Genomic DNA, 24,229 nt, shown 5'->3' with positions numbered 1-24,229 from the left:
TGGTTGAGAGAATGCCATGAGTATGCAAAGCTGTCATCAAGGCAAAGGGTGGCAATTTGAAGAATCTCAAATATAGTATATATTTTGATTTGTTTAACACTTTTTTGGTTACTACATGATTCCATATGTGTTATTTCATAGTTTTGATGTCTTTACTATTATTCTACAATGTAGAAAATAGGAAAAATTAAGAACAATCCTTCAATGAGTAGGTGTGTCCAAACATTTGACTGGTACTGTACATTAGGATGACACTAGACACACACATTTCTAGATCAGGTTGGTAAGAACACACAAGATGCATGTCAATACTTACTGCGGGGTTAAAGACATTTGAGGTATTTTCTCACAGGACAGAACTCCATTCAATACCTTCACAACATGAAGGGAAAATCTCAAATGTATGGCACCAAACTCATTTTTTGAATAATAATTTCAAGCATTAGCCTTACTGTGAAAGTAAACATCAAAATTGTATTTTATACATTATGCATAACTTCAAAAGCACACAAAGAGCTCATTGAGCACTGCCCAACATTGACAACAATGGTCACATGAAGCATTTCTGAAATGCAATGATATTTCTGTCGGTTGTGCAGAAGGTCATGCAATTCATGGTTTCTACATACAGTATGATTGTTCAAAGAATTCTGTAATATAAATGTACTTGAATTGCTTCCTGTAGAAGTCCGAGTCATAGGTCCATTTGAGGTTGTGTTTTCAGCTCTACTTGGTATCTGTAAAACTGTACTAATATTTGACTAAAAGTCCATGCACATATCCCATTTGTTAAAATAGAACACTGAAATGCTCTACACCAAACAAAAATATTAGCAATTTTGTGTTTCACTTTTCTTTTCAACATGTTTTTATTAAAGGGCATTTTTTTACAATCTTTACAGGGTGACTTGTTTGATGTTTTCAGGTTTCCACTTGACAGGAGAGAAGACCCTCTCATCTCGTCATTGTCACAATTGAACTCAAACATTTGCTCAGACTATTGCCAATTTCCTTAGTCTACAGCAGAGCCCTCTATTTAGGAAAATGCTTTATCATTAGCCTACACATACGGAAGGAAAACAATTCAATTGTCATTCAAGTAACATTTCCGTGGATTTTATTTTTCTGCATTATGACATGAATGTATCTTAAAATGGAGTCATATTGATTTATTTCCCTCTCCTCTCTCCCTCTATAATCTCAGGGACCTCAGCCACCCGAGCCATGGCCTGTTCTCCCTCTTCAATCCCTCAGACACAGGCAGTACAGGAGCATCATGGCAAAAACTGGAAGACTGGCAAATAGTTTCTACCCCCAGACCATCAGGCTGCTTAATAGCCACCACTAGTCAGCTACCTGCTCCCCCTGTCCCCTGCGCACAGATTGCTTCCACTGAGAGTGGTTGGATGACTTTGATGTGTGCCTGTGTGTATGTAATTGTGTGCGTGTCTGGGTGTGTGCTGTGCAAAGATTTATGGTAGGTGAAAATGAAAGTGAAATCTCTTTGTGTCTGGGACTTTCCACTGTCTCTCCTCATGTCCTAACAATATACTGTGTAACAGTCTGACAGGCTCTGACAGTTTAACACTGCCTGCCTGTCTGTCCACAAGATGTCTGCTTCACCTGCTACCTACCACCCCATCAGACACTGAAGGGCCAGGAGCTAGGGGCCTACACCCTGCTGCTCCGCCATGGTAGGTACCTCTCACCATGCGCAGCCCCTGGGTTAGGAATGGGATTTCGGTTCCTAACCATGGGTTTGCATCTGCTCTCTGTCCGTCTCAATCAATCTCTCATCATTTCAATGTTTTGTTTTTCATGTATTGTATACATTTTCAGGACCCAGGACAAGGCGTTTATGGCTTCTACCGCCACTGTAAGTTTGCATATTTGCTTCAATTGAAAGTAACAGTAGAAAATGCAGATATTATTCAATCTTTTGACCAACATGCTTCTCTTTTGAAGATAAGTTTTACCATTTCTTCTCAATTTGCTTTGGACTGGGTTGTGGAATGGCAGTCTACAGACCATATTACTGTGAGTAAACATAATTTACTATTCAAGTCAAAGAATAACAATTACTCAGGTTTTCATCACTCAATATTGGCTGTTTTGTGTCTACAATCAGTGTCATTATCTTTCCAGCCATTATGATCCCGGCATTTCTGTCTGTGATTTCCACTCTTGTATTTGAATTTCTGGGCATGCTCTCTGGTAAGGTAAACTGTACTATAAATTATTGTGTTGGTTTATATTGTTATTTGAAGTGTTTAGTGTTTGTATGTAAAAACGTAACTATGAGGAATAATCAAATACCTTCCATTTTAAATCTGCCAGCATACTCTAAAAGATGCAAAGTCGTTTGTATATAGTCGTATAAATGAAAAGTTGTATGTATATAGTCGTATGTGTGTAATAGCTTACCAATGAGAAATAGCAATATACTCCATCTCAGATCTGCCAGCTCACACTAAAAGATGCAAAGGCCCTCCCTATCATAGAAGAGGTATGTCATATAAAGTACTAACTCCCACACCCACCCCAAGTCCATACCAAATACAGAACTAGAGGAAGCCCAAACCTCTTATTTCATTCTCATAGTGCACTTCAACAAAACTATTGATGAAAGCAGTGATAAAGTAACTCGTTCCATTTCCTATGTCACGTCCTAAATGGCACCCTATTCCCTACTTTTGACAAGAGCCCTAGTGCACTCTTTGCGACCAGGACCCATAGGGCTAAGGTGCCATTTGGGACACAGCCTGGTATCTTTAATAACCTCACAATATTTGTCTCTTCTCAGATGCCTTCTGGGGGTTATGTGCTGCTCTGCTTGTGGCTGTCTTAAACCTCTACTCATATCATGGTACAATTGATTATTCATTGAAGTAATTGTGTTGAATACAGTGTAATATGGTTGGAATACTGGAACAATTTGATACAAATTAAATAATGTTGAAATCACTCTATTGAATCTTATTGAATGTTCATTATTCTTTCCCGTCAGTCTACACACTGTCTTATGGATGTGGAATCATGGTGTTTGCAGTTCGAGGAGCCAAGCGGAAATACAGCTCCCTATGGTAGGTAACTGACAACAGACCTACTGTGTATATAACACAGCTGTCTAGTACACAATGAAAGCTCTCCTAACTCATGTGAATTGACAGAGACGCTTGTGATACAGGATGTGAAACTGTGTTGCAGTTGTGGTAAAATTGACGTTAAACTGGGTGGTTCGAGCCCTGAATGCTAATTAGCTGAAAGCCGTGGTATATCAGACCGTATACCACAGGGATGACCCACATTTTTTTTGTACTGTTCTAATTATGCTGGTAACCAGTTTATAATAGCAATAAGGCACCTCTGGGGTTTGTGATATATGAACAATATACCACAGCTAATATGTCCACGTTGCATCGTCCCTAAGAACAGCCCTTAGCCGTGGTATATTGGCAATATACCACACCTCCTCAGGCCATACTGCTTAAATAGAGAATGCTAAGTGGAACATATAGCCAACTGAACTTTTAATATCTATATTTACATTTTACATTTACACTTTAATCATTTATCCAAACTGACTTATAGTCAACTAAGTTTAGTAGGGAAACAATCACACATCAGTCATCCTGTCTAAATACTATCTAAGTCATCTAATTAACACTGTCAAATGTGATGCACTGTGTGTTTTGTCCAGGGATATAAGAGAAAGGTGCTGACCCAGGTGGTAAAGCCATGCCATTGTCAACTGTAGAAGACTTAGTAGAATGGACAATGGCTTTTACTGTGCTACCTACAAGGTCACATTGCAGAGCTGCCATTAGACAAACAGATGTAAGGATCTGATCAAGTGGAAATTGTACAGAATTAAAAATGAAGAGAAACCTGCTGCAATTATAATCATATTCAAACTAACACTCTACAAAGATATTAAAGTTTGTATCTTATCGTTTTATCTATTTAGAATTGATTTAGGATTAATTATCTCTATGGTAAATTATAATGATCTTATTCATTTTAGTCTTCCTTCATTTTGTCATTATTCTAATAAAATGTTTTGCATAAGCAAATACTTACACCAATCTGCCTTTTCAATAGACACGCTATGATACATATGCATGCACACACAGTCTAAGAAACACACGAATACACTAGTGAACTCTCAAACTCAAATGCAGAGGGATTTAATAGATGAAAGTATAAGGTACATATAAAAGTTCAAGTAACAAATTAGGTGTTTGTTTTAGGTTCACAGTTCAGAAGTAACTGCATGCTCCCAACATCACCATGACCACAAGCACAGAGACACTCTCTAAGCCATGGCTGGGGTCAATTCCATTTCGATTTACATCCTGATATGACTAAATTGAAATGGAATTGACCCCAACCCTGCTGTAAGCTCTAGCTGGTCCTGTGTCCCTCTTCCTCACCTCCAGGTCAAACTGTTTGCTATAGTGAACACATTGCTCATAGAAACATTATTGGTATGTTCAGACAGCTCGTTTTAGCACACTGTTGGTTTGCTCTTCCAGGTAAAAGGCGTTAGTACAGAGTTAGATATGTGACAAAACCTTTAACCCGCAACATTCTGGCAGTTATCTGACTCCATATGTTTAACTAGTCTACACCGGAGCTGTAGAGATAAAAGGACATTTTAAACCAACATGTGTGGGCCTCCTGAGTGGCGCAGTGGTCTAAGGCACTGCATCCCAGTGCTAGAGGCGTCACTACAGACCCGGGGTCGATCCCAGGCTGTATCACAACCGGCCATGTGCGACGCACAATTGGCCCAGCGTCGTCTGGGTTAGAGGAGGGTTTGGCCGGGGGGGCTTTACTTGGCTCATCGCACTCTAGCGACTCATTGTGGCGGGCTGGATGCCTGCAGGCTGACCTCGGTCGTCAGTTGAACGGTGTTTCCTCCGACACATTGGTGCGGCTGGCTTCAGGGTTAAGCAGGCGGGTGTTAAGAAGTGCGGTTTGGTGGGTCATGTTACGGAGGATGCATGACTCGAACTTCGCTGCCCGTTGGGGAGTTGCAGCGATGAGACAAGATTGAAATTGGGGAGAAAAAGAGGGTAAAATACAACATCAAAATAATCACATGTGCTAACACAAGCTGTCCAGTACAATTTGTGTGTGTTGTGGTATGGAGAAACATATGGGTCAAACTGTATGGACTTTTCACTTTACTGATATTTGTAGCCCACATACATTTCTATTTGATCATCTTTTTTTCTTTTTTTTCTTGGACAACGTTTTACAAACATTACATTTTCAGAGACGGTTGTCATGGAGACAACACTTACATTTCACTACCAACTGCCCCACCCTGTCTTTAGAGTTACATCATCAGAACAATATAAAAGTATTAAAATAAACTGCTGCTGGTTGTTTGTGGTTGAAAATATCAAATAGCAAGAGTTTAAAAACACATGAGCATCAAATAAAGGTACCTGCATTGAGTCACAACATGCATAGTCTTTATTGGATTGTATGGTTTGCAGAATGTCCATCTACACCTTCCAGCCGGGTTTGAGGATCATTGACGACCTCGCACTTTAATTTCTGAAGTTGACCCCTTGACCCTGGAATGACCCATTGGTCTTGAGATCTTGAGGATGAAGCCATTGGTCTAAATCTGTCGCCATGCGCGCACACTCTCTCTCTCCATCTTTCCCCCCATAATCTCACCCTCTCATTCTCTCTCTTTTTTCTCTCCTGCTATCCCTACACTCTTAGAAAAAGGTGCTATCTTGAACCTACATGGGTTCTTTGGTGGCCCCCATAGGAGAACCCTTTGCACAACTATTTTTGGTTCCAGGTAGAACCCTTTTTGGTCCCAGGTAGAACCATTTTGGGTTCCATGTAGAACCCTTTGGGTTCTACCTGGGACCAAAACGGTTCTACCTGGAACCAAAAAGGGTTCTCTTAGGGGGACAGCTGAATGCAGTCTCTTGCACCTTAGGGGTCAGAGAGGGGGATGCTACTGCTAGACATCAGGCTGATTTTGGATGCCACACATCTTAGGTCCAGTCTGTCCCCCCCCACTTTCCTCCTCTCCTCCAAACCTCACCTACACAGGCTGGGCTGGGCATGGGCATGGCTGTCTATGTTATGTAGGTCACAGAAGCCCCATCACCACACGCTCCACTAAGGAAATCTGACAGCACTCTGCCTCCCTGGCCTTCACGCACTCACGCACACACAGACACACACACACAGACACACACACACACAGTCTTCCTCCTCAGCAAACAAAATGCACCAGAACAGAATATATCTTGCCCACGCCCACTATGACAGCGCAAAACACGCTATGCCTCTCAAGCCAATGAGAACATGCCACAGCATCACGTCTCAGCCACTCTGAGCCAATGAGAGGACACAGTCTGCATAAATAAATAATGCCGAAAAATTACACGTTGCCAGGTTGCAATATATATGGCTAAAACTCTACAATGCAGCTAAATGACATAAATGTAGTATTGTGTACCGTATTCTGGTGTAGTGGAAAGGCTCCTGACTCCGGACCAAGCATAACCCTGGCAACAGGGGTTTGAGCCCCATCCTATCTAGCCCCTCTGTGTCTATGTCTATCTCCGTCTCTTTCTTCCTGGTGTTTTAGCCAAAAATGATAAATACGTAAGGTTGGAACTCTGGTAGGGAAAAGCATACCTTCGTAGTAGTGGTCCTCCACGGTGAGGATCCGGCCCCTGGTCTGGCGGGCGTGCTCAATGATGGTCTTGGAGTCCAGGGGTTTGATGGTGAACGGGTCGATCACCCTGATGAAGATCCTCTCTGGGAAAACAACAAGGTGGGAAATGTAGCATTAATTAACAGTAGTGTATAGGGTTGCAAAATCCCCAAGTTTTCCAGAAATCCTGGTTGGAAGATTCCTGGAATCAGAAGGGAATAAGAACAAAATCCAGAATACTCCACCCAAGATTTATGGAGAATCTGGGAATTTTGGGAAAGTTTCTGTAATTTTGAAACCCCAAGTACTGTGTTTCAGTGGAAGAATGAGAACAAGATTCAAGCAGCTATACAGAGAATGGCATTAAAACCTTCAAACAATGAGGTTCAGATATAGAGAGGGATATAGCTTTATAAACAAGATACGCCTGAACATATAATTGAGAAAGGCCAACACTTACAGGATATAGATGCTGTGCGCCAACACTAATGAACTGATTGGATTCAATAGCAGCGCATTAAAGCATGTAGCCAATATTAGCGCATGCAGAAAAGAGAGAATGGCCCCAGCCAGGAATCATCATACCCCGATACAGTTCGGTCCTGGGTTCCAAATCTTTCTTCAAGTCTGGCTGTAGTTGTACTGTACCTTTCTTGAGCATCTCAGCTGCAGCCATGGCCTCATGCAGGGTGATCCCAGCTCCGATCACGGTCACCTTGTCCTCCGTGCTCTGGTACACCACCTGAGATGGACAGGGAAGAGTTAACAACAAGGTTCCAGCACATCTTATTAAGCATCTCATAAAGCTAGACTATTGGATGAGAGATTAATTGTTTATTCCACTAGAAGACAACCCTGTCTGTGTTAATCTGCAACCATTCAACCACCTGTACGGCATCCATAATAGGAACTCTTTCAGTTGTCAGACAATAGTTCCTCAGTGAGGGAGTTCCTAATATGGATGCTGTAGAACTGATTAAACTAATCATCTAACAAATCAGCTCATGTCCTGAAGTAGGAGGAAACGTAAGTGGTTTAGCCAAGGCTGTGATAGCCTGTTTGGTTAATGTAATGTGGAAAAGATTTCACCTTAGCCTGTCCAACATGGAAGTCCTCGTTGCTGCTGTAGATGATGGGGTTCTCGGGGCGGCTGGTTCTGATGTAGCAAACACCCTAAGAAAAGAGAACAGAATACTATGGTCATACATTTTAGGGTGTGAACACAAAGCCCATCCACTGGTGTTGGGGCAGGGGCGTAGGGAGATGGATCAATGTTGGAGGGCCAATAACATTTGGTGGGAGGGGATAAGAACCAATAACATTTTTGGGGTATGGGGATGAGGACAAATAGCATCTTGGTGGGCGGGATTATAAGTACCTTTGTGCTGGCGGCCAGCTCCACTGCCTTCTCAATAGACACACCATCGCTGGGGTAGAAGATGGTTGCCATGGGGATGGCCCTAAACATGGCCATGTCCTCTAGACCCATCTGAGACGGCCCTTCCTCTCCTGGAACACTCACATAGATTAATTTAATTCCAAAATGTTGTAACGTAGAAAGCAAATACTATTTGTTACCTTTTAATTACGTGAGATGCTCTTTTTTTTTGATTTCCTGGCGCAAACCACATCCAGCCAAGACTCCAGGCAGGCTCAAGCAAACTTTCAAGATATTTGAAAGATTTCAAATACTATTTCAACCCAATATATAGCTAAAGGCCAGGTGGACTCACATGCAGGTGTATAAGACAGGCAGACAGGCAGACAGACAGACAGACAGGAATGCGGACAATAGGACAGACAGACAGTAGGACAGACAGACGGCGAGAGCGTGGCATGCAGTGTACCTGAGGGACAAACAGAGGAGAGGGACATCAGGTCCCCCAGTGAAGGTGACAGTGTCCAGGACAGACAGGGTCAGGGGTCAGGGAGGGGGAGGAGAGAGGGAGGCTGGGGACCTCAGGGGGTGAGGAGGAAAACACAGAAGTGGGGAAAAAGAAAGAGAGGAACTTGGATCAACCGGACAAGATGGACAGTCACATTGGGAAGTCAGTACCATTTGAGGGTGCGTTGACTTGAGGAGCCCATAGACAGTAGCCAATAGGCTCTTGTGGCTATTTGAGCATAATGTAAGCCTACCAACAAAACCAATGGAGCAAATCCCATAACATTTTCACATGGAAATAGCTTTTGATTTCTATGATATAGCCTACAGTCGCCTATGTGTGGTGTTCAAACGTTTTTACATTATGAAGGGCTTAACATCAATTATTTTTTACTTGGTCTGTAACACAATGGGCCAAATAGGTGACTGTAAATTGAATTGTATTGTGTTGTATGGTGCAAGAAACCACTTCACAAAATAGAATGTATTATTATTACTATACAGAGAATTAGACAATGTAGGTTGGCCCTCTGCATATTGGCTTATTTGCATATGCAAGCCTGTCTCAAAATACAACACTGCCCCTTTTTATTAAGATGTAAGCTTTTTACCTGACTGGCTTTTATAAAAGACAGCTTGAAATGTAGCCTACACGTTTTGTGCTCTTGTAGGAAGCAGTAAATCCCTATTGCTGACCTATACTTATCTATAACTGGGCTAATAACTCGCTAACTAGCAAAGAATATCAACAAATGTGCACACGCGCGGCTCTGCGCTGTGATCTGAACTGACACTGATCTGAAAAGCGCATTCACTTGCTGGTGATTGAAAGACCACTCCTGGGCTACCCCTGCCAATAGAATTCTACTCCGTTGCGCTCTGGCTCTCCCTACAACAAAATCACAGACTAAATCTTGCAAAGTCAGATTTGTTTTGGTTTGTTGCATTGAGAAGGGGTTGATATAATGTTGATTCGATCACAGAAAAAACGTTGATCTATAAAGTGAAAACTAATGATGCGAAGTTCAATCTCTTGCGTCTCTGCGCGCCTAGCATTTCTGGCAGTCTTGGAGGAGGTGCACGACCGCGCGCACGGGCAGTTTAGAGGGAACATTGGTTGTGACTGAGGTGACAGAGATGGAAGAGGAAGCGAGACATCCAACTTGCTTTATTATAAATATGTTTTAGGTTAAATGAAAGTCAAATAACTAAGTAAACCAGACCCAGCTGCTATTGCATGGGATACACCCAGTTAAGTAGACCGGAACATAATATATTTTTTCAATGGTAAATGGCTTGAGTGAACTATCTTAATTTATCCACTCTCTTTGGTGACAGATTGCAGTGTATGGGGGGATGGTGTGTGGTGTTGGGAGTGGCGTGGAGTGGAGTGAGGATGTGAGGGGCGTGCCCGGGGTTTGTTTGGGGGAGGGTCAGACAGACTCACCGATGGACAGGCCGCAGTGGGAGCCACACAGGTTGATGTTGCTCTCTGAGATGGCAGCCATGCGGAGCTGGTCATAGGCGCGGGTGAAGAAGGAGGCCAGGGTGCTGGCGTACACAACGTTCCTCTCACGGGCAGCGCAGCCAGTGGCAACACTCACCTAGAGGGAAAAGGGGAATAAAGGGGTTACATCACACTGTAACAGTGGCGGCTGGTGACTTTAGGGAGATTAGTTACTGAGAATAATGGATGAAAATTATTTTTATGAAGCTGATGGAAGGACAATATTTCATCTTCCAAGTCACTCTCTATCCATTTACAAGGGATGCGTCCCAAAAGGCACCCTATTCCCTATATAGTGTAGTTATATTTATGCGCCCTGGTTAAAAGCATTGCACTACAAAGGAAATAGGGTGCCATTTAAGATGCAGACATAGATTCAGGAGGACCATCCTCCCCTTCCTCCCTGAATAAGCCTCCTCTGGAGCTTGGCAGTAGATCTAGTCCCTATCTTTCCCCACAGGAACATGTAGTTCATCTCTATGCTGGTCCTGCACCTGCAGAGACATAGCTATGTAGGCTACTGTAGATAAATCAGCTGCAGCTGAAGGTGAGCAGAACCACATAATTACATAGAACACTATTTATTGTATATCTATGACTTATTTTTTGCCCGCGCTACAGACCGCTATATAGGTCTGCTAATACAGGACTAGTAAAGGCCCAGTGCACTAGTTTTGTGAGAAAAACAATATATATCCAGTATATTGTCACGCCCTGACTCAGGGGACTCGTATATGTTGAGTCAGGGTGTGTATATTCTGTGTGTGTATATTCTTTGTTATGTAGTATTTTCTATGTGGGCATGCTAGTATGTGTAGATCTATGTTGGCCGGTGTGGTTCCCAATCAGAGGCAGCTGTCGCTCGTTGTCTCTGATTGGGGATCATACTTAGGCAGCCGATTGGCACTATTGAGTTGTGGGATCTTGTTCCGGTTAAGGTTTGTTGTGTGTCTACCTTAGGACTTCACGTTTCGTTTCGTTTATTGTTTTGTCGTGTGTTTATTAAGATGAATAAACATGTACGCATATCACGCTGCGCCTTGGTCTGACCCGTCATTCAACGAACTTGACAGAAGATCCCACCAAACGAGGACCAAGCAGCGTGCCCAGAAGGAGCAAACGCCTGGGACTCAACGGGAGGTAACCTTAGTAGATGTCCTCCTCGGTTGGGGGAGAATTACTAAGGAGGAGGCCGTCCGTTATCGGGAGGCGATGAAGGTAGATGCCCAGGTAGGAGAGGAGAAACGGCGCCAACAGTGCCGATGACGGAGACCCGTGCCTGCTCCTCGCACCAGACCAGTGGTGTGTGTGTCCAGTCCGGCACGGCCCGTTCCCGCTCCACCGGTGCCTGATCCAGCTCCGGTCAGCTGCTCCACTCCGGAGCCAGAGCAGTCCGCTCCACCGGTGTCTAGTCCAGCTCCGGTCAGCGGCTCCAGTCCAGACCATGACGTCAGCCCCTCTCCAGGTTCGGGGTCTCCCACACCAGGGTCCAGACAGGGCCTGGCGTATCGTGGGAGGAAGGAGAGGGGAAGCAGCGTGCCAATGTCCTGACCAGACCAGGGGTGCAACAGGGAGGCGGAGAGTAAGAGGTCGTCACGCCCGGAGCCGGATTCAACGAATGTGACATATATACACTGAACCAAAATATAAACGCAACATGCAACAATTTCAACGATTTTACTGAGTTACAGTTCATATAAGGAAATCAGTCAATTTAAATAAATTCATTAGGCCCTAATCTATGGATTTCACATGACTGGGCAGGGGCACAGCCATGGGTGGGCCTGGCTCCCAAGTGGGTGGGCCTATGCCCTCCCAGGCCCACCCATGGCTGTGCCCCTGCCCTGTCTCCCACCCAACCCACTGGGGAGCCAGGCCCAACCAATCAGTGTACATTTTTCACCACAAAAGGGCTTTATTACAGATAAAAATACTCCTCAGTTTCATCATTTGTCTGGGTGGCTGGTCTCAGATGATCCCACAGGTGAAGAAGCCGGATGTGGAGGTCCTGGGCTGTGATCTGCGGTTGTGCGGCCAGTTGGACGTACTGCCAAATTCTCAAAAATGCCGTTGGAGGCGGCTTATGGTAGAGATAATTAATAGCTTCACCATGCTCAAAAGGATTTTCAATGTTAGCTTTTTTAATTTTGACCTATCTACCAATAGGTGCCCTATTTTGCGAGGCATTGGAAAACCCCCCTGGTCTTTGTGGTTGAATCTGTGTTTGAAATTCACTGTTTGACTGAGGGACCTTACAGATAATTGTATGTGTGGGGTACAGGGATGAGGTCATTCAAAAATAATGTTAACATTACTATTGCACACAGAGTGAGTCCATGCAACTTATTATGTGACTTGTTAAGCATATTTTTACTCCTGAACTTATTTAGGCTTGCCATAACAAAGGGTTTGAATACTTATTGACTCAAGACATTTCAGCTTTTCATTTTTAAGTAATTAGTAAACATTTTGAAAAAATGAATTCAACATTTACATAATGGGGTATTGTGTGTAGGCCAGTGACCAAAAAATCTACATTTAATCCATTTTAAATTCAGCCTGTAACACAACAAAATGTGGAAAAAGTCAAGGGGTGTGATTACTTTCTAAAGGCACTGTATATCTTATCAAAAGCGCAATGTGACTGCAAAAGAGACAGGTTGAAATGTCAATTCTCATCAAACAAATGGGAAATATGATTGAAATACGGGACAATCTACCTTGTTTTGTAAATTAGTAGTGTTTTAATATGTTAATAAAATGCGGACATGTGGTCACTCTAGACTGGAAAATACAAAGGGTCAAGTGAGGTCTCCATGGGGACAATGACTGCTGAGCCAATCACAATCAAAAGGAGGGATCACGCCTCCCAGAAACCCAGACCCATGTTATGTAAAAGTCAGTGAGAAGTCAGTCAGTCCAAAAGCACACAAGTTTATGGTACCATATGAGAGGAATCAGCGGCGTGCTTCTCTCTCACAAGTTGTCATTTCCTGTTTCCTATCTCGAAAGCTCTCCCCGATCCCCATGCTATTCACTTCACTGTGGACATAGGAGAGATGGACTCATTCCTATTCCATATCAGTCCCAGACAGAAGTACTATTATCCCATTTCCTGGACAAAGAGGAGAGCACTCTTTCCATTGACATGATCATTATTCTCTTTCTTTGTGATTGTTTGAATCGCAGATTGCCCCTTTAATACAGTATTCACAAACACATGACTCCAATGATGACATAAATAACTGATAATCAACGAGGGGCTATGCGTTCTATGGAAAATAATAAACAACGTGGAACTGACCTTCCACAGAGTTGAATTTGTTCAACATCCACTGAAGTAGCTAGCAAGTTTACTAGATAGCTACAGTAGTTGCCTTGGTAACCAAACAGACTTGCTAGTTTAACTAACCAAACCATCAGTCCTAGCTTGCTATTATGAAAATCTAATTCAACAATGCCAATAATGTTTTCAATTCGACTTTTGCTTTCAAAAGCAGCTCAAACGTAGAACATGTAAGAATTAACTATAGCCATTGAATTCTACCGTGCTGATACACCATGCATTATTTAAGCAATAAGGCCTGTGGAATATGGCCGATATACCACGGCTAAGGGCTGTTCTTAAGCACGACGCAACATACAGATACAGCCCTTAGCCGTGGTATATTGGCCATATACCACAAACCCCCAAGGTGCCTTTTTGCTATTATAAACTGGTTACCAACGTAATTAGAGCATTAAAAATAGATGTTTTGTCATAGCAGTGGTATACGGTCTGATATACCACGGCTGTCAGCCAATCAACATTCAGAGCTCGAACCACCCAGTTTATAAAGGGAAATAATGCACGCTCTAGAATACCCTTCAAGCCAATCAGAAACGAGTATTCAACAATGCCATACATAATGCAGTCATAAATAAGTAATAAAATGAACAGCAGTGCCGCTGATATTCTCATGATTCTCTTATCAATATTAATGATTCCCCATTAGACAATCTGCCTGTCTCATTTGAACCTGCCATTCTAGCTTTATTCTGCACAATCATCTTTATAACGATGGTATATCAGCCAGCAAGCCAGCTAGTCAGTCAGCCAGTGAGCTAGTCAGTAAATCAGCCAGGCAGTCAGCCATCCATCCAGTCAGTCAGTCAGTCATTCAGTTAGCCAGTCAGACAGCCAGTCAGCCAGTCATTCAGGCAGCCAGTCAGCCATCCATCCATCCATCCATCCATCCATCCATCCATCCATCCATCCATCCATCCATCCATCCATCCATCCATCCATCTATCCATCCATCCATCCATCCATCCATCCATCCGGTCAGTCAGTCAGTCAGTCAATCAGTCAGTCAGTCACCCAACCAGTCAGTAAGACAATCAGATCAGCCAGACGGCCACACCCTCCCTCCTCTCACTGATGAGTATTTAACCTCTCAGCTCAGCATAACTGTCATAACGGCTACTCATCAAACACAGCCCTGACCTACATCTGAACAGGCTGATAGGCTTCTGCTGCAGGAGGAACCAGCCAAACAGCAGCTGGACAGTAATACAGCCAGGCCTGAATGACTAACTCTCCCAAAGTGTTAATCTAAGGGCGGATTGCAATGAGAGGATAGGAATAGAGGCTAGGTAGCCTAGCGGTTAGAGTGTTGGGCCTGTACCTGAAAGGTCGCTGGTTTGAATCCTCGAGCCGACAAGATGACAAACCAGCCAGCTGTGCGGAGGAAGGGAGCATGGTGGATGGAGGAAGCGTGGTGAGGCAGCGGAGGTAGCATGTTGGAGAGAGTATGGCTGGAGGGAGGACGCATGGCATGGTGTACTGTAAGTGGGTCATGTCTCTGCCTCTCTCTCCAGCGTTACATTATGGATGGACCTACATGCATTATTCACCAGACCAACCTCTGTAACACTGAGAGAGCTACACGTTTTTATTCAGGCAATCAGACCTGAGAGAGAGGGAATTCGCTCAGCGAGTCAGTGGTCTGAACAGAAGTAGAGAGGCATTTTGTTATAGCGAATCAGCATCAGCAAAATTAGTGACAGGCAGATCACGGGTTCAAATACTATTTGAGATCACTTCAAATACTTTATCTGTGCTTGATTGAGCTTGTCTGGCTTAATGGACCAATAGACTAGTCCAGAAACTGTAAAGCCCTGCCATTTGGCACTTCAAACAGGCAATAGCAAACGCTCAAAGTATCTGAAAGATTTCAAATAGTATTTCAACCCAGGTCTAGGGACAGGGCATTCGGTTGAGCATCAGCGAGAGAGACATCGGCAGAGGAGAGAGGACAGCTAAGCTGAGCCACACACTGTATATATATTTTCTGTTGTATTTTTGACTTTATGTTTTGTTTACCCCATATGTAACTCTGTGTTGTTGTTTTTATCGCACTGCTTTGCTTTATCTTGGCCAGGTCGCAGTTGTAAATGAGAACTTGTTCTCAACTGGCTTACCTGGTTAAATAAAGGTTAAATAAAAAAAAAAAATATAAAAAAAAATGCTGCTGCAATTATTAGTTATTAGAGTTATTATTTTAATCTGAGTACATATCTATATTGCTGAATATATTTGTTTTTTTACAAAAAGTATAATTTAGAGGTCATTTTAAAACAGGTCGGATTTTAAAAGCTTGGTTTAATTAGAGAGAGTGTTTGTCTGGGTTTATAGAGTGGTCATAATTGGTTTATAGAGTGGTCATTCCTGATCCTAACTACATATATGTGATCAGGAAAAACTCAATAGGGTTAGGGTCAGAGTAAGGGTTAAGGTTAGGGTTAGGGTTCATTTCATACCATGTTCTGCTGCGCGATGTAGCACTCCACAAAGCGGTCGGGGTGTTCGTTCTTGAAGATCTCTGAGTAAGTGAAGTTGTTGGTGTCTCCATCCAGGACCACCACACGCTCATTATAACGACCCAATTTAGCCAGGGCCATGCCATAGGCCTTCCTGGTGGAAATCTGTAGAGAAATACAACCAGTCAATCAATAAATCAATAAATCAATGAATCAATGAATCAATCAACCAGTCAGTAATTATTAAGTCAATACTTCTGCCTGTGTATTCATGTATCATTATACCACCTTCTCTGTGACAGTAGTCAATCTAAGGTGTGAGTGACTGCTTCTATTATGATATATTGTTTGTGACTATTGGGTGAGCCCCAGTCCCAGTGGAGTCAATTATCCTGGGATAATAGTCCAACCACAGATGTACAGTATATGGTGAGAGGTATGTACTTTATGTTACCTTCTCTCCCTGCTTGTAGGCGGGTGCGCTGGGCATGCGGACGTTGCGCAGACTGACTGGCGGGGCATCCTCTATGGGCGTGGTGGGGTAGAGGCGCTTGCTGCTGTTCATGATGCGCGTCTGCAGATCCTTCACGACTCCCTCAGCCATGTCCTTGGGCAGGGGCTTGGCATGCCAGCCCATCTTATCCTCCACAGCTGGTAAATGCAGACAAACATAATGCTAGAATACACATATGCTGTATACACAGCAACATTTGAATGGATACATAGGCCCAGGGGTTTTAGCCTGACGACGTGACCTCCTGACGAGGAAAAACCCCAGACCTGGAGTCAGGTTACATGGTCAGGAAAAATCAATGGCCCAAGACTTTATATACTTTACACACCATACCGAGAGGTTAGCCCATCAACAAGAATGAGTGATAGGATGTAGCCAATAGCCATATGAGGGTGAGAGTACCTGGGATTCCCTTGCCCTTGGTGGTCTTGGCGATGATGGCAGTAGGCTGGTGACGAGCCTGGCTCAGAGCCTTACACAGCTCCTCCACACTGTGCCCGTCCACGATGATGGCATGCCAACTGTAGACAGCAACACACACGTCAGAAAACCCATTTCACATATGGAAACGCATTCACACACTTTCGCTTCCTCATACACACGAACAGAAAATGCCACATATGCCCACTAATGTTGACATGTGCCTTCACACATTCATAGACTCTCTCTCGCTCCCTTCACATTGACAAAGATGATCTCTCTCCCTCTTACTCACTCTGTCCTTCTCACTCGTAAACCCACTTCCACACACTTCCAAACTCACACACACACACACACACACACACACACACTCACATACACAAACGTAACCCCACTTTCACACATACTCACCCAAAGGCCTCGCAGCGTTTCTGGTACTTATCCACGTGGTTCTGCAGGGGCGCTGGGTCGTTCTGGCCCAGGCGGTTGATATCTAAGATGGCCACCAGGTTGTCCAGCTGGTAGTAGGAAGCAAAGGACATGGCTTCCCACACTGCCCCCTCAGACAGCTCCCCATCCCCCAAAAGGCAGAACACATGGTAGCTGGGCAGGAGAGATGGATGGGGGGGTGAGACAGGGGTGTGTGTGTGTGTGTGTGTGTGTGTGTGTGTGTGTGTGTGTGTGTGTTTGTGTGTGTGTGTGTGTGTGTGTGTGTGTGTGTGTGTGTGTGTGTGTATACACTCTTATAATGTTTTTTTTCCAAAATAGTTATTCAGTTGTCCCCATAGGAGAACCCTTTTTGGTTCCAGGTATAACCATTATGGGTTTCATGTAGAACCATTTTGGGTTCCTTGTAGAACCCTCTGTGGAAAAGGTTCTACATGGAACCGAAAAGGGTTCTTCAACGGGTTCTCCTATGGGGACAGACAAAGGACCCTTTTAGGTTCTAGACAGCACCTTTTTTTCAAAGCGTGTAGAATCAAGAAGTGGTAAGATCAAATGATCATTCTACCCGACACCAAATAGTGCTCTCTGACACCTTTCCAGACAGATTCGTCCATTTCCCCTAATGTGACAGAATGGATTGAAAGCCCACTGGGAATTGTGAAAGCCCTCTCCCACAACTGGATATTGAAAAAAGCTTGCCATCATGGTAACCTTCACACCTCCCTCTATCACACTTACTGTTTTCCCTCACATCTACGCTGACTAGCCTCACAGACTCCTTTGAACAAAGCAAACGCTAATCTTTTAATCAAATGGCCTGATAATCTGTTTATGTCATCAGTTTCAACCACCACCCACACAAAATCCTCCTCTAGTACAAATCTATCCAGGGCAGGGCACATTTTCAGGACTGGCAATATCCGCATTCCACATATCAGAGAATCGCAGTCCTCATTCTGAGACAAAACCTGAATTAGACTGGGGAATGTGAGTGTGATTTTGAACAATAGACTGAGTGATGAATACTAATGTGAAGTCTGAATTGGATTCTGAGACAGAATCTGTCTGGATGGTAAAAATAACTGAGTTGTGGCTGCCGGGGCTGTGGTTATTAGAGCAGAAGAATCGGAAGAGCAGAGCATGCTGATACTGCACAACCAGAGGACCTTAGAAAACCTCACAGTGCACTAAAGAGCCCTGAACTACCTCACTATGCTCTAAAGAGCTCTAAAATACCTCACTATGCTCTAAAGAGCTCTAAAATACCTCACTATGCCCAAAAGAGCTCTAAAATACCTCACTATGCTCTATAGAGCTCTAAAATACCTCACAGTGTACTAAAGAGCTCTAAAATACCTCACTATGCTCTATAGAGCTCTAAAATACCTCACAGTGTACTAAAGAGCTCTAAAATACCTCACTATGCTCTAAAGAGCTCTAAAATACCTCACTATGCCCAAAAGAGCTCTAAAATACCTCACTATGCTCTATAGAGCTCTAAAATACCTCACAGTGTACTAAAGAGCTCTAAAATACCTCACTATGCTCTAAATAGCTCTAACATACCTCACTACACTCTAAAGAGCTCTAAAATACCTCACTACGCCCTAAAGAGCTCTAAAATACCTCACTATGCTCTATAGAGCTCTAAAATACCTCACATTGTACTAAAGAGCTCTAAAATACCTCACTATGCTCTAAAGAGCTCTAAAATACCTCATTATGCTCTAAATAATTATAGAATACCTCACTATGCATTTGAGTCCACACTTAACACTTTAGAATGCAGAGGCCTGCAAAGACTAAACATCTGGGTGTGCATTTGTGTGAACTCTTACCTGGACTTGTCAAAGTACTTCCCGGTGTAGGCCATCCCACAGGCTACGCCCAGGCCCTGGCCCAGAGAGCCAGTGACCACATCCACAAACTGCTGCTTCTGAAACTCCAACACATACACAGGAACAGGACTGTTACTATCACCATAGAGAGCAAGGGTGTGTTCAGTAGGTTGTAAAACTTGTAGCTATTATTATAAGTTACAAGGTATCAAAATTCAGTGAGGTACTACCTGAACATGTCCAAGAAGAACACACATTTCCATTTTCAGTTTTGCTACGGTGTGTCCTACTGAATACGACCCAGGTTTAGGGTTGTTGTGTGGTCATATCTGTCTGGTCCTAATTGAGGTTAACTGTTAGGCTATTAATGGTGAGGTGTAGGTTAACTGTTAGGCTATTAATGGTGAGGTGTAGGTTAACTGTTTGGCTATTAAAGGTGATGTTTAGTAGTTATCACTCACAGGTGTGGGGTGTCCCTCCAGGTTGGGCTCCACCTGGCACAGAGAGAGCAGCTCACTCTCCTTCAGGAAACCAGTCTCTGTCCACATGGAGTACAGGGCCGGGGCAGAATGACCCTGAGGAGAGGAAAAACCATGTTACTCTAGTACAACCCAAAACATAACCACATAACTATTTCACAACCACGAAGTGTAAAATACATTGTTTCTTATGACTGTAGCCATATCATATAACAATTGTACACCAGCTGTAACACAAGTGTATTACATAAGTCAATATACACTACCAGTCAAAAGTTTGGACACACCTGCGGTCATATGACCTTTCTCCAACCAAAACAGTGGAGGTGAGCTGGAGGATCTCACAATATGGAGATGCAATAGAAAGCAATATTAGTGTTCTATTTACTTCCAATAGTCTCACCTTAGAAAGGATGAAGCGGTCATTGTTGATGTTCTTGGGGTCCTCTGGGCGGTACTTCATTGTGTTGAAGAACAGGACAGACATGATCTCTGCAATGCTGCAGCATGATGTGGGGTATCTGGGAGACAAGGAGTACACTCTTAGGAAAAAGGGTTCCAAAAGGGTTCTTTGGCTGTCCCCAATAAGATAACCCTTTTTGGTTCCAGGTAGAACCATTTTGGGTTCCATGTAGAACCCTGGGATTCTACATGGAACACAAAAGAGTTCTACCTGGAACCAAAAGGGTTATTCAAAGGGTTCTCCTATTGGACAGTAGAATAACCGTTTTAAGTTATGTATAGCACGTTTTTTCTAAGAGTGTAGGAGCAGGGAGGGATGTTACTGACAGGTGTTCACATCACAGACAGACTCATAGACACACATGCTCACACACACACACACACACACACACACACACACACACACACACACACAGACAGACAGAACAGAAATATAACTTTACAAACTCATAAACACAGAATTCTAACTGGATTTTAAGTGGCACAGTCTAAAGTCTGAGCTTGCCAATGAATTCTAATGGCACAATGGGGAAAGATGGGTAATAATAATTAGAGTGGATTAGTCTATCCAAAACACTGATGAGGGGGCCATGCTCAAACTGAGATGCCCCATTGGCTCCCTCTGTATCCCAATTACAGTGATGTCAACATCCCAGGGGTAAGCTGATGGGAGGCTGGGGAGAGATGGGGACCATTTTGGCATGTGCGTGCAGAGTCAGACAGTAAGTCAGAAGGTGCCATTTGGAGTCACATTCATCACCCGGTTTATAACCTTGTGGTCGTCACTAGTTACCACAGCCACAAAGTCATTTCTACAATTTATCTTCTGAAAATGTGAGTTTAACCCTAACCTTAACCCTAACTTTAACCACACTGCTAACCTTATGCCTAACCCTAACCTTAAAATAAGCAGATTTACCCCATAAATTCTTAATATAGCAAATGTTGAGTTTGTGTCTGTGCTATCTAGTGGAAACCCTTATAACCTTTAGCTCCTGTTTCCAGTCGGAGATTTATGTAAAATAGCCGCCTAGGCCTAATCTAAAAATCTTCTGTTGAGCGAACAAATGCTCTAAAAACGCAACAAAGCTCAGAAATGCTGGCAAATAGCCTAGCCTAACCTCACAAAAAAACACACTTCACTTTTTCCCATAATGAAATTGGTAGAGGGGTTTTCCCCCAAGCACCAACCGCATGGCCGTTGCTTATTGTCTAGGCTATGTGCGCCCTTGGTCTATTTGTGGATGATTTGTGGATAGGCTGCGGTCGAAGGATGGAGCCATGATGGAATGAATGGATGCTGGAGTTTGAGTTTGAGCAATAGATGATGATTGATAACCTTTCTCAAATAAACGTGTGATTTCTCCACAAAAATCACAATTAAATGTGTTCTTTACAGAATTAGAAAACTTGCGCACTTGTTTGCGCACGGGCTCTATATTTAATACAATAATAATTATCTAGCTTAATAATACACTTCAATTGGGTGTTCACACTAAGATGAATTGCGGAGTAATTATTTATAATATTTAATGATAAATATTCCCCCCCCCCCCCCCCCCCCCCCGATCTAAATCAACGAAGATGGCGGAGCGCACATCCCATTCAGGGTTATCTCCATGCGCTTTGTCCAGTGCCAACAACTGACGCGCAAGCTCCGAGGGCTCCTCCATCGCTTACCCGCGGTCAGACAGATGAAGACGCGTTATACTTTTCCCCAGATGCAGGAGTTCATTTCAGACACTACAGCAAAATGTTGATGTTGTTCACAATGGAACATTTTCTAATATCGAAAAAAACGAAAGAATCTCATGTTGAGCCACAATGGTCATAAATCAATCTTGCTCAATAGAAATAAACAAAAGAATCCGCAAATTGTTCAAGAATACAGTGTTCTGCAATTGAACGATATAAACAGATTAACTAACTATAAGCTACTGTATGTCTACATAAAAATCAATACATACAGATATTGACGAAAATATTAACTTTTAATGTTATTGTTATGGTAACCTCTATATCATTTTGATCTCCATCACATCTGTGCAGTGACTCCCAACATCATAGGGTAACATGGGGTAACTACACCCCCTTAAGAACAATGTCCCATTGCTGACACAAAAAAGCAAAGTTTGGTAAAAAAAAAAAGGTGGTATGTTGATGATGGTCATTCTTAGGCGAACAAACTATGAAGGGAAATAAGCAGCTACAGTCCACCCCAGGGGGCTAGTTACCCCACGTTACCCTACATTTAATATTCAGCTCAGTTTAATTTTTCCATAGCTCACACGAGAACAAAAATAAAACATACTGTTTCATTTGTATTTTGCATGGATGTGCATGTGCACCTGTGTGTATGAATGAGTCTTAATACACTCTTCCCTAGATTTACGACTGTGTGTATGATTGAGTAAAAGGGTCTTACCCGCTGCCGGCTGCAGTGGTAGCCTTGATGCAGTTGATTCGGAGGCGGTTGGCGATGTTCCTGAGTGCCTGAACCGTCTGCTGGTCGGGTTTGTGGTAGTCCTCCATGAAGGCAAAATGTCTAAGCACCAAAAGCACCAAGAAAGTGAACTAGACTGTACAGAGGCTGGGCTGTGTGTGTGTGAGCGAGGGTTGGCTGAGGGAGCCCTGCTTGTGTGTATGAGTGGCAGAGAGAAGAGGTGGAGAAAGGAGGAGAGGCAGGATTTATCCCTGGCACACGTACACAGGAGGAGGAGGAGGAGGTCAAGTGGCACTCTATGCTGGTTAGGACAGGACCGTGCATGGGTGTGTGAGGAGGGGTGTGTGTTAGGGGGTGTGTGTTAGAAAGTGGTGTGTGTGTCTGAGAAAGAGAGAAAGAGAGAGAGCGAGAGAGAGAGAGAGATACTTTTTAACCCTATATTGGCAGAGAGAGAGCGGGAGAAAGAAAGCGTGTGCGAGAGAGTGAGTGCTGTTTTGGGAGGGAGGGGTGTTGGAGGTCAGGTGAGGGGGTTACAGAGGATGTTAAACCATGAGCTACTCCTCAACACATCCATGCAGCAAAATCTCATGGAACTAATGACCAAATCATCTGGACAGTGCCAGTAACCTTCTCTATCAGAATATCCAGTGTGTTTGTAGTCAAAGCAGGAGTGATGCAGTAGTACCAGGTTTCAGCTGTGGAGAATCTCTGCCTCATTATTTACTATGGACCTAATTAGGATATGTCAATTAAACTCTTCATTGTTGAGGAAGAGCTTGTAAGTAGGCTTTTCACTGTAGTGATTGTTTACACCAGTTGTTGTTTTTCTACAGGACTTCACAAACAACACAACACAAAAACAGAACGTCAACTATACAAAATATTCTTTAAGGTGATTCCAAAGTCTGTCAAAAATGTCCGGTTTTTGTTTCATTTTATAATATACTAAATACATCTAAAGGGACATAATTAGATAGTTCAGTCATCCAGTTTGTTATTGAGGGTGAATATGAGGCTTTCCTGATCACCAATATTTACATTTCCCAACAGACATAATTGTGGAGATGGATGGATGTAAATTCCTAGACACAATAAAATGATAGCACATACATTATCTCAAAATTGTGTCAGTTTATCACAGGACAACAGCATATGTAATAGGATTCCTTTGTGCTTTTTGCATTGCCAACAGAGATGTGACATTTCTGGGTGCATTACATGCATTCTGTCAGTCCTATGAATTATCTTAAATTGCAGTAGTTTATGTCTTATGTCGTAGGAGCAGGTATGAGCATTTTCACATATCTGTGACCAATGGTTCGCCTCAATTTGTTCCTTTAGATTTGTTTCCCATTTTTTCCTTATAGGTTCTGAACCATCAGGGCGGTTTCAATCAACCCTTGATATAACTTGGCAATCAACTTCTTAGGTGTAGCAGCTTCATTCAGTATTTTTTCTATGCTAGATGCCTAAGGCATCCAGATTATGTTGAAGTGATTGAATAACATTTCTGAGTTGTAAGAACTTAAAGAAATCGGCTTTGGATAATCCAAAGCTTTCTTGTAATTGATTGAATGACAGTAGAGCGCCATTACAGCACATGTTCTAAATTCATGATGCCACTTTGGAGCCAGGACTTAAAGGTGTTGTCATTAAACACTGGAGGTAAGGTGGGGTTATTCCAAATAGAGGTGCCTGGAGATAATGCTTCTTTACACCTCATTAATTTATGTAA

At 43.1% G+C, this 24,229-nt stretch overlaps 1 protein-coding gene and 1 long non-coding RNA gene across 2 annotated transcripts; one reads left to right on the top strand and one right to left on the bottom strand.

Moving 5' to 3' along the window:
• Positions 1-1,606: 1,606 nt before the first annotated feature.
• On the top strand, positions 1,607-2,032 carry LOC311138531. Its single transcript, XR_014614056.1, has 3 exons — positions 1,607-1,694; positions 1,840-1,876; positions 1,966-2,032. It is a non-coding gene; the product is annotated as an uncharacterized lncRNA (long non-coding RNA).
• Positions 2,033-4,625: 2,593 nt separating this feature from the next.
• LOC311138860 (transketolase-like) lies at positions 4,626-22,583 on the bottom strand (the record flags this gene model as incomplete). Its single annotated transcript, XM_084173656.1, has 14 exons — positions 4,626-4,636; positions 6,679-6,801; positions 7,346-7,439; positions 7,787-7,870; positions 8,076-8,206; positions 10,030-10,186; positions 15,892-16,056; positions 16,346-16,542; positions 16,808-16,926; positions 17,237-17,428; positions 19,111-19,208; positions 19,572-19,685; positions 19,993-20,110; positions 22,477-22,583. 14 exons carry the CDS (start codon positions 22,581-22,583, stop codon positions 4,626-4,628), a joined length of 1,710 nt encoding a protein of 569 aa, XP_084029782.1.
• Positions 22,584-24,229: the final 1,646 nt, after the last annotated feature.

Source organism: Coregonus lavaretus, assembly GCF_964263955.1.
Source record: "Coregonus lavaretus genome assembly, chromosome: 12".
Classification (NCBI taxonomy): Eukaryota; Metazoa; Chordata; class Actinopteri; order Salmoniformes; family Salmonidae; genus Coregonus; species Coregonus lavaretus.
Note: the sequence above shows the minus strand (reverse complement) of the source record. Positions and strands in the feature narration are given on the sequence as shown.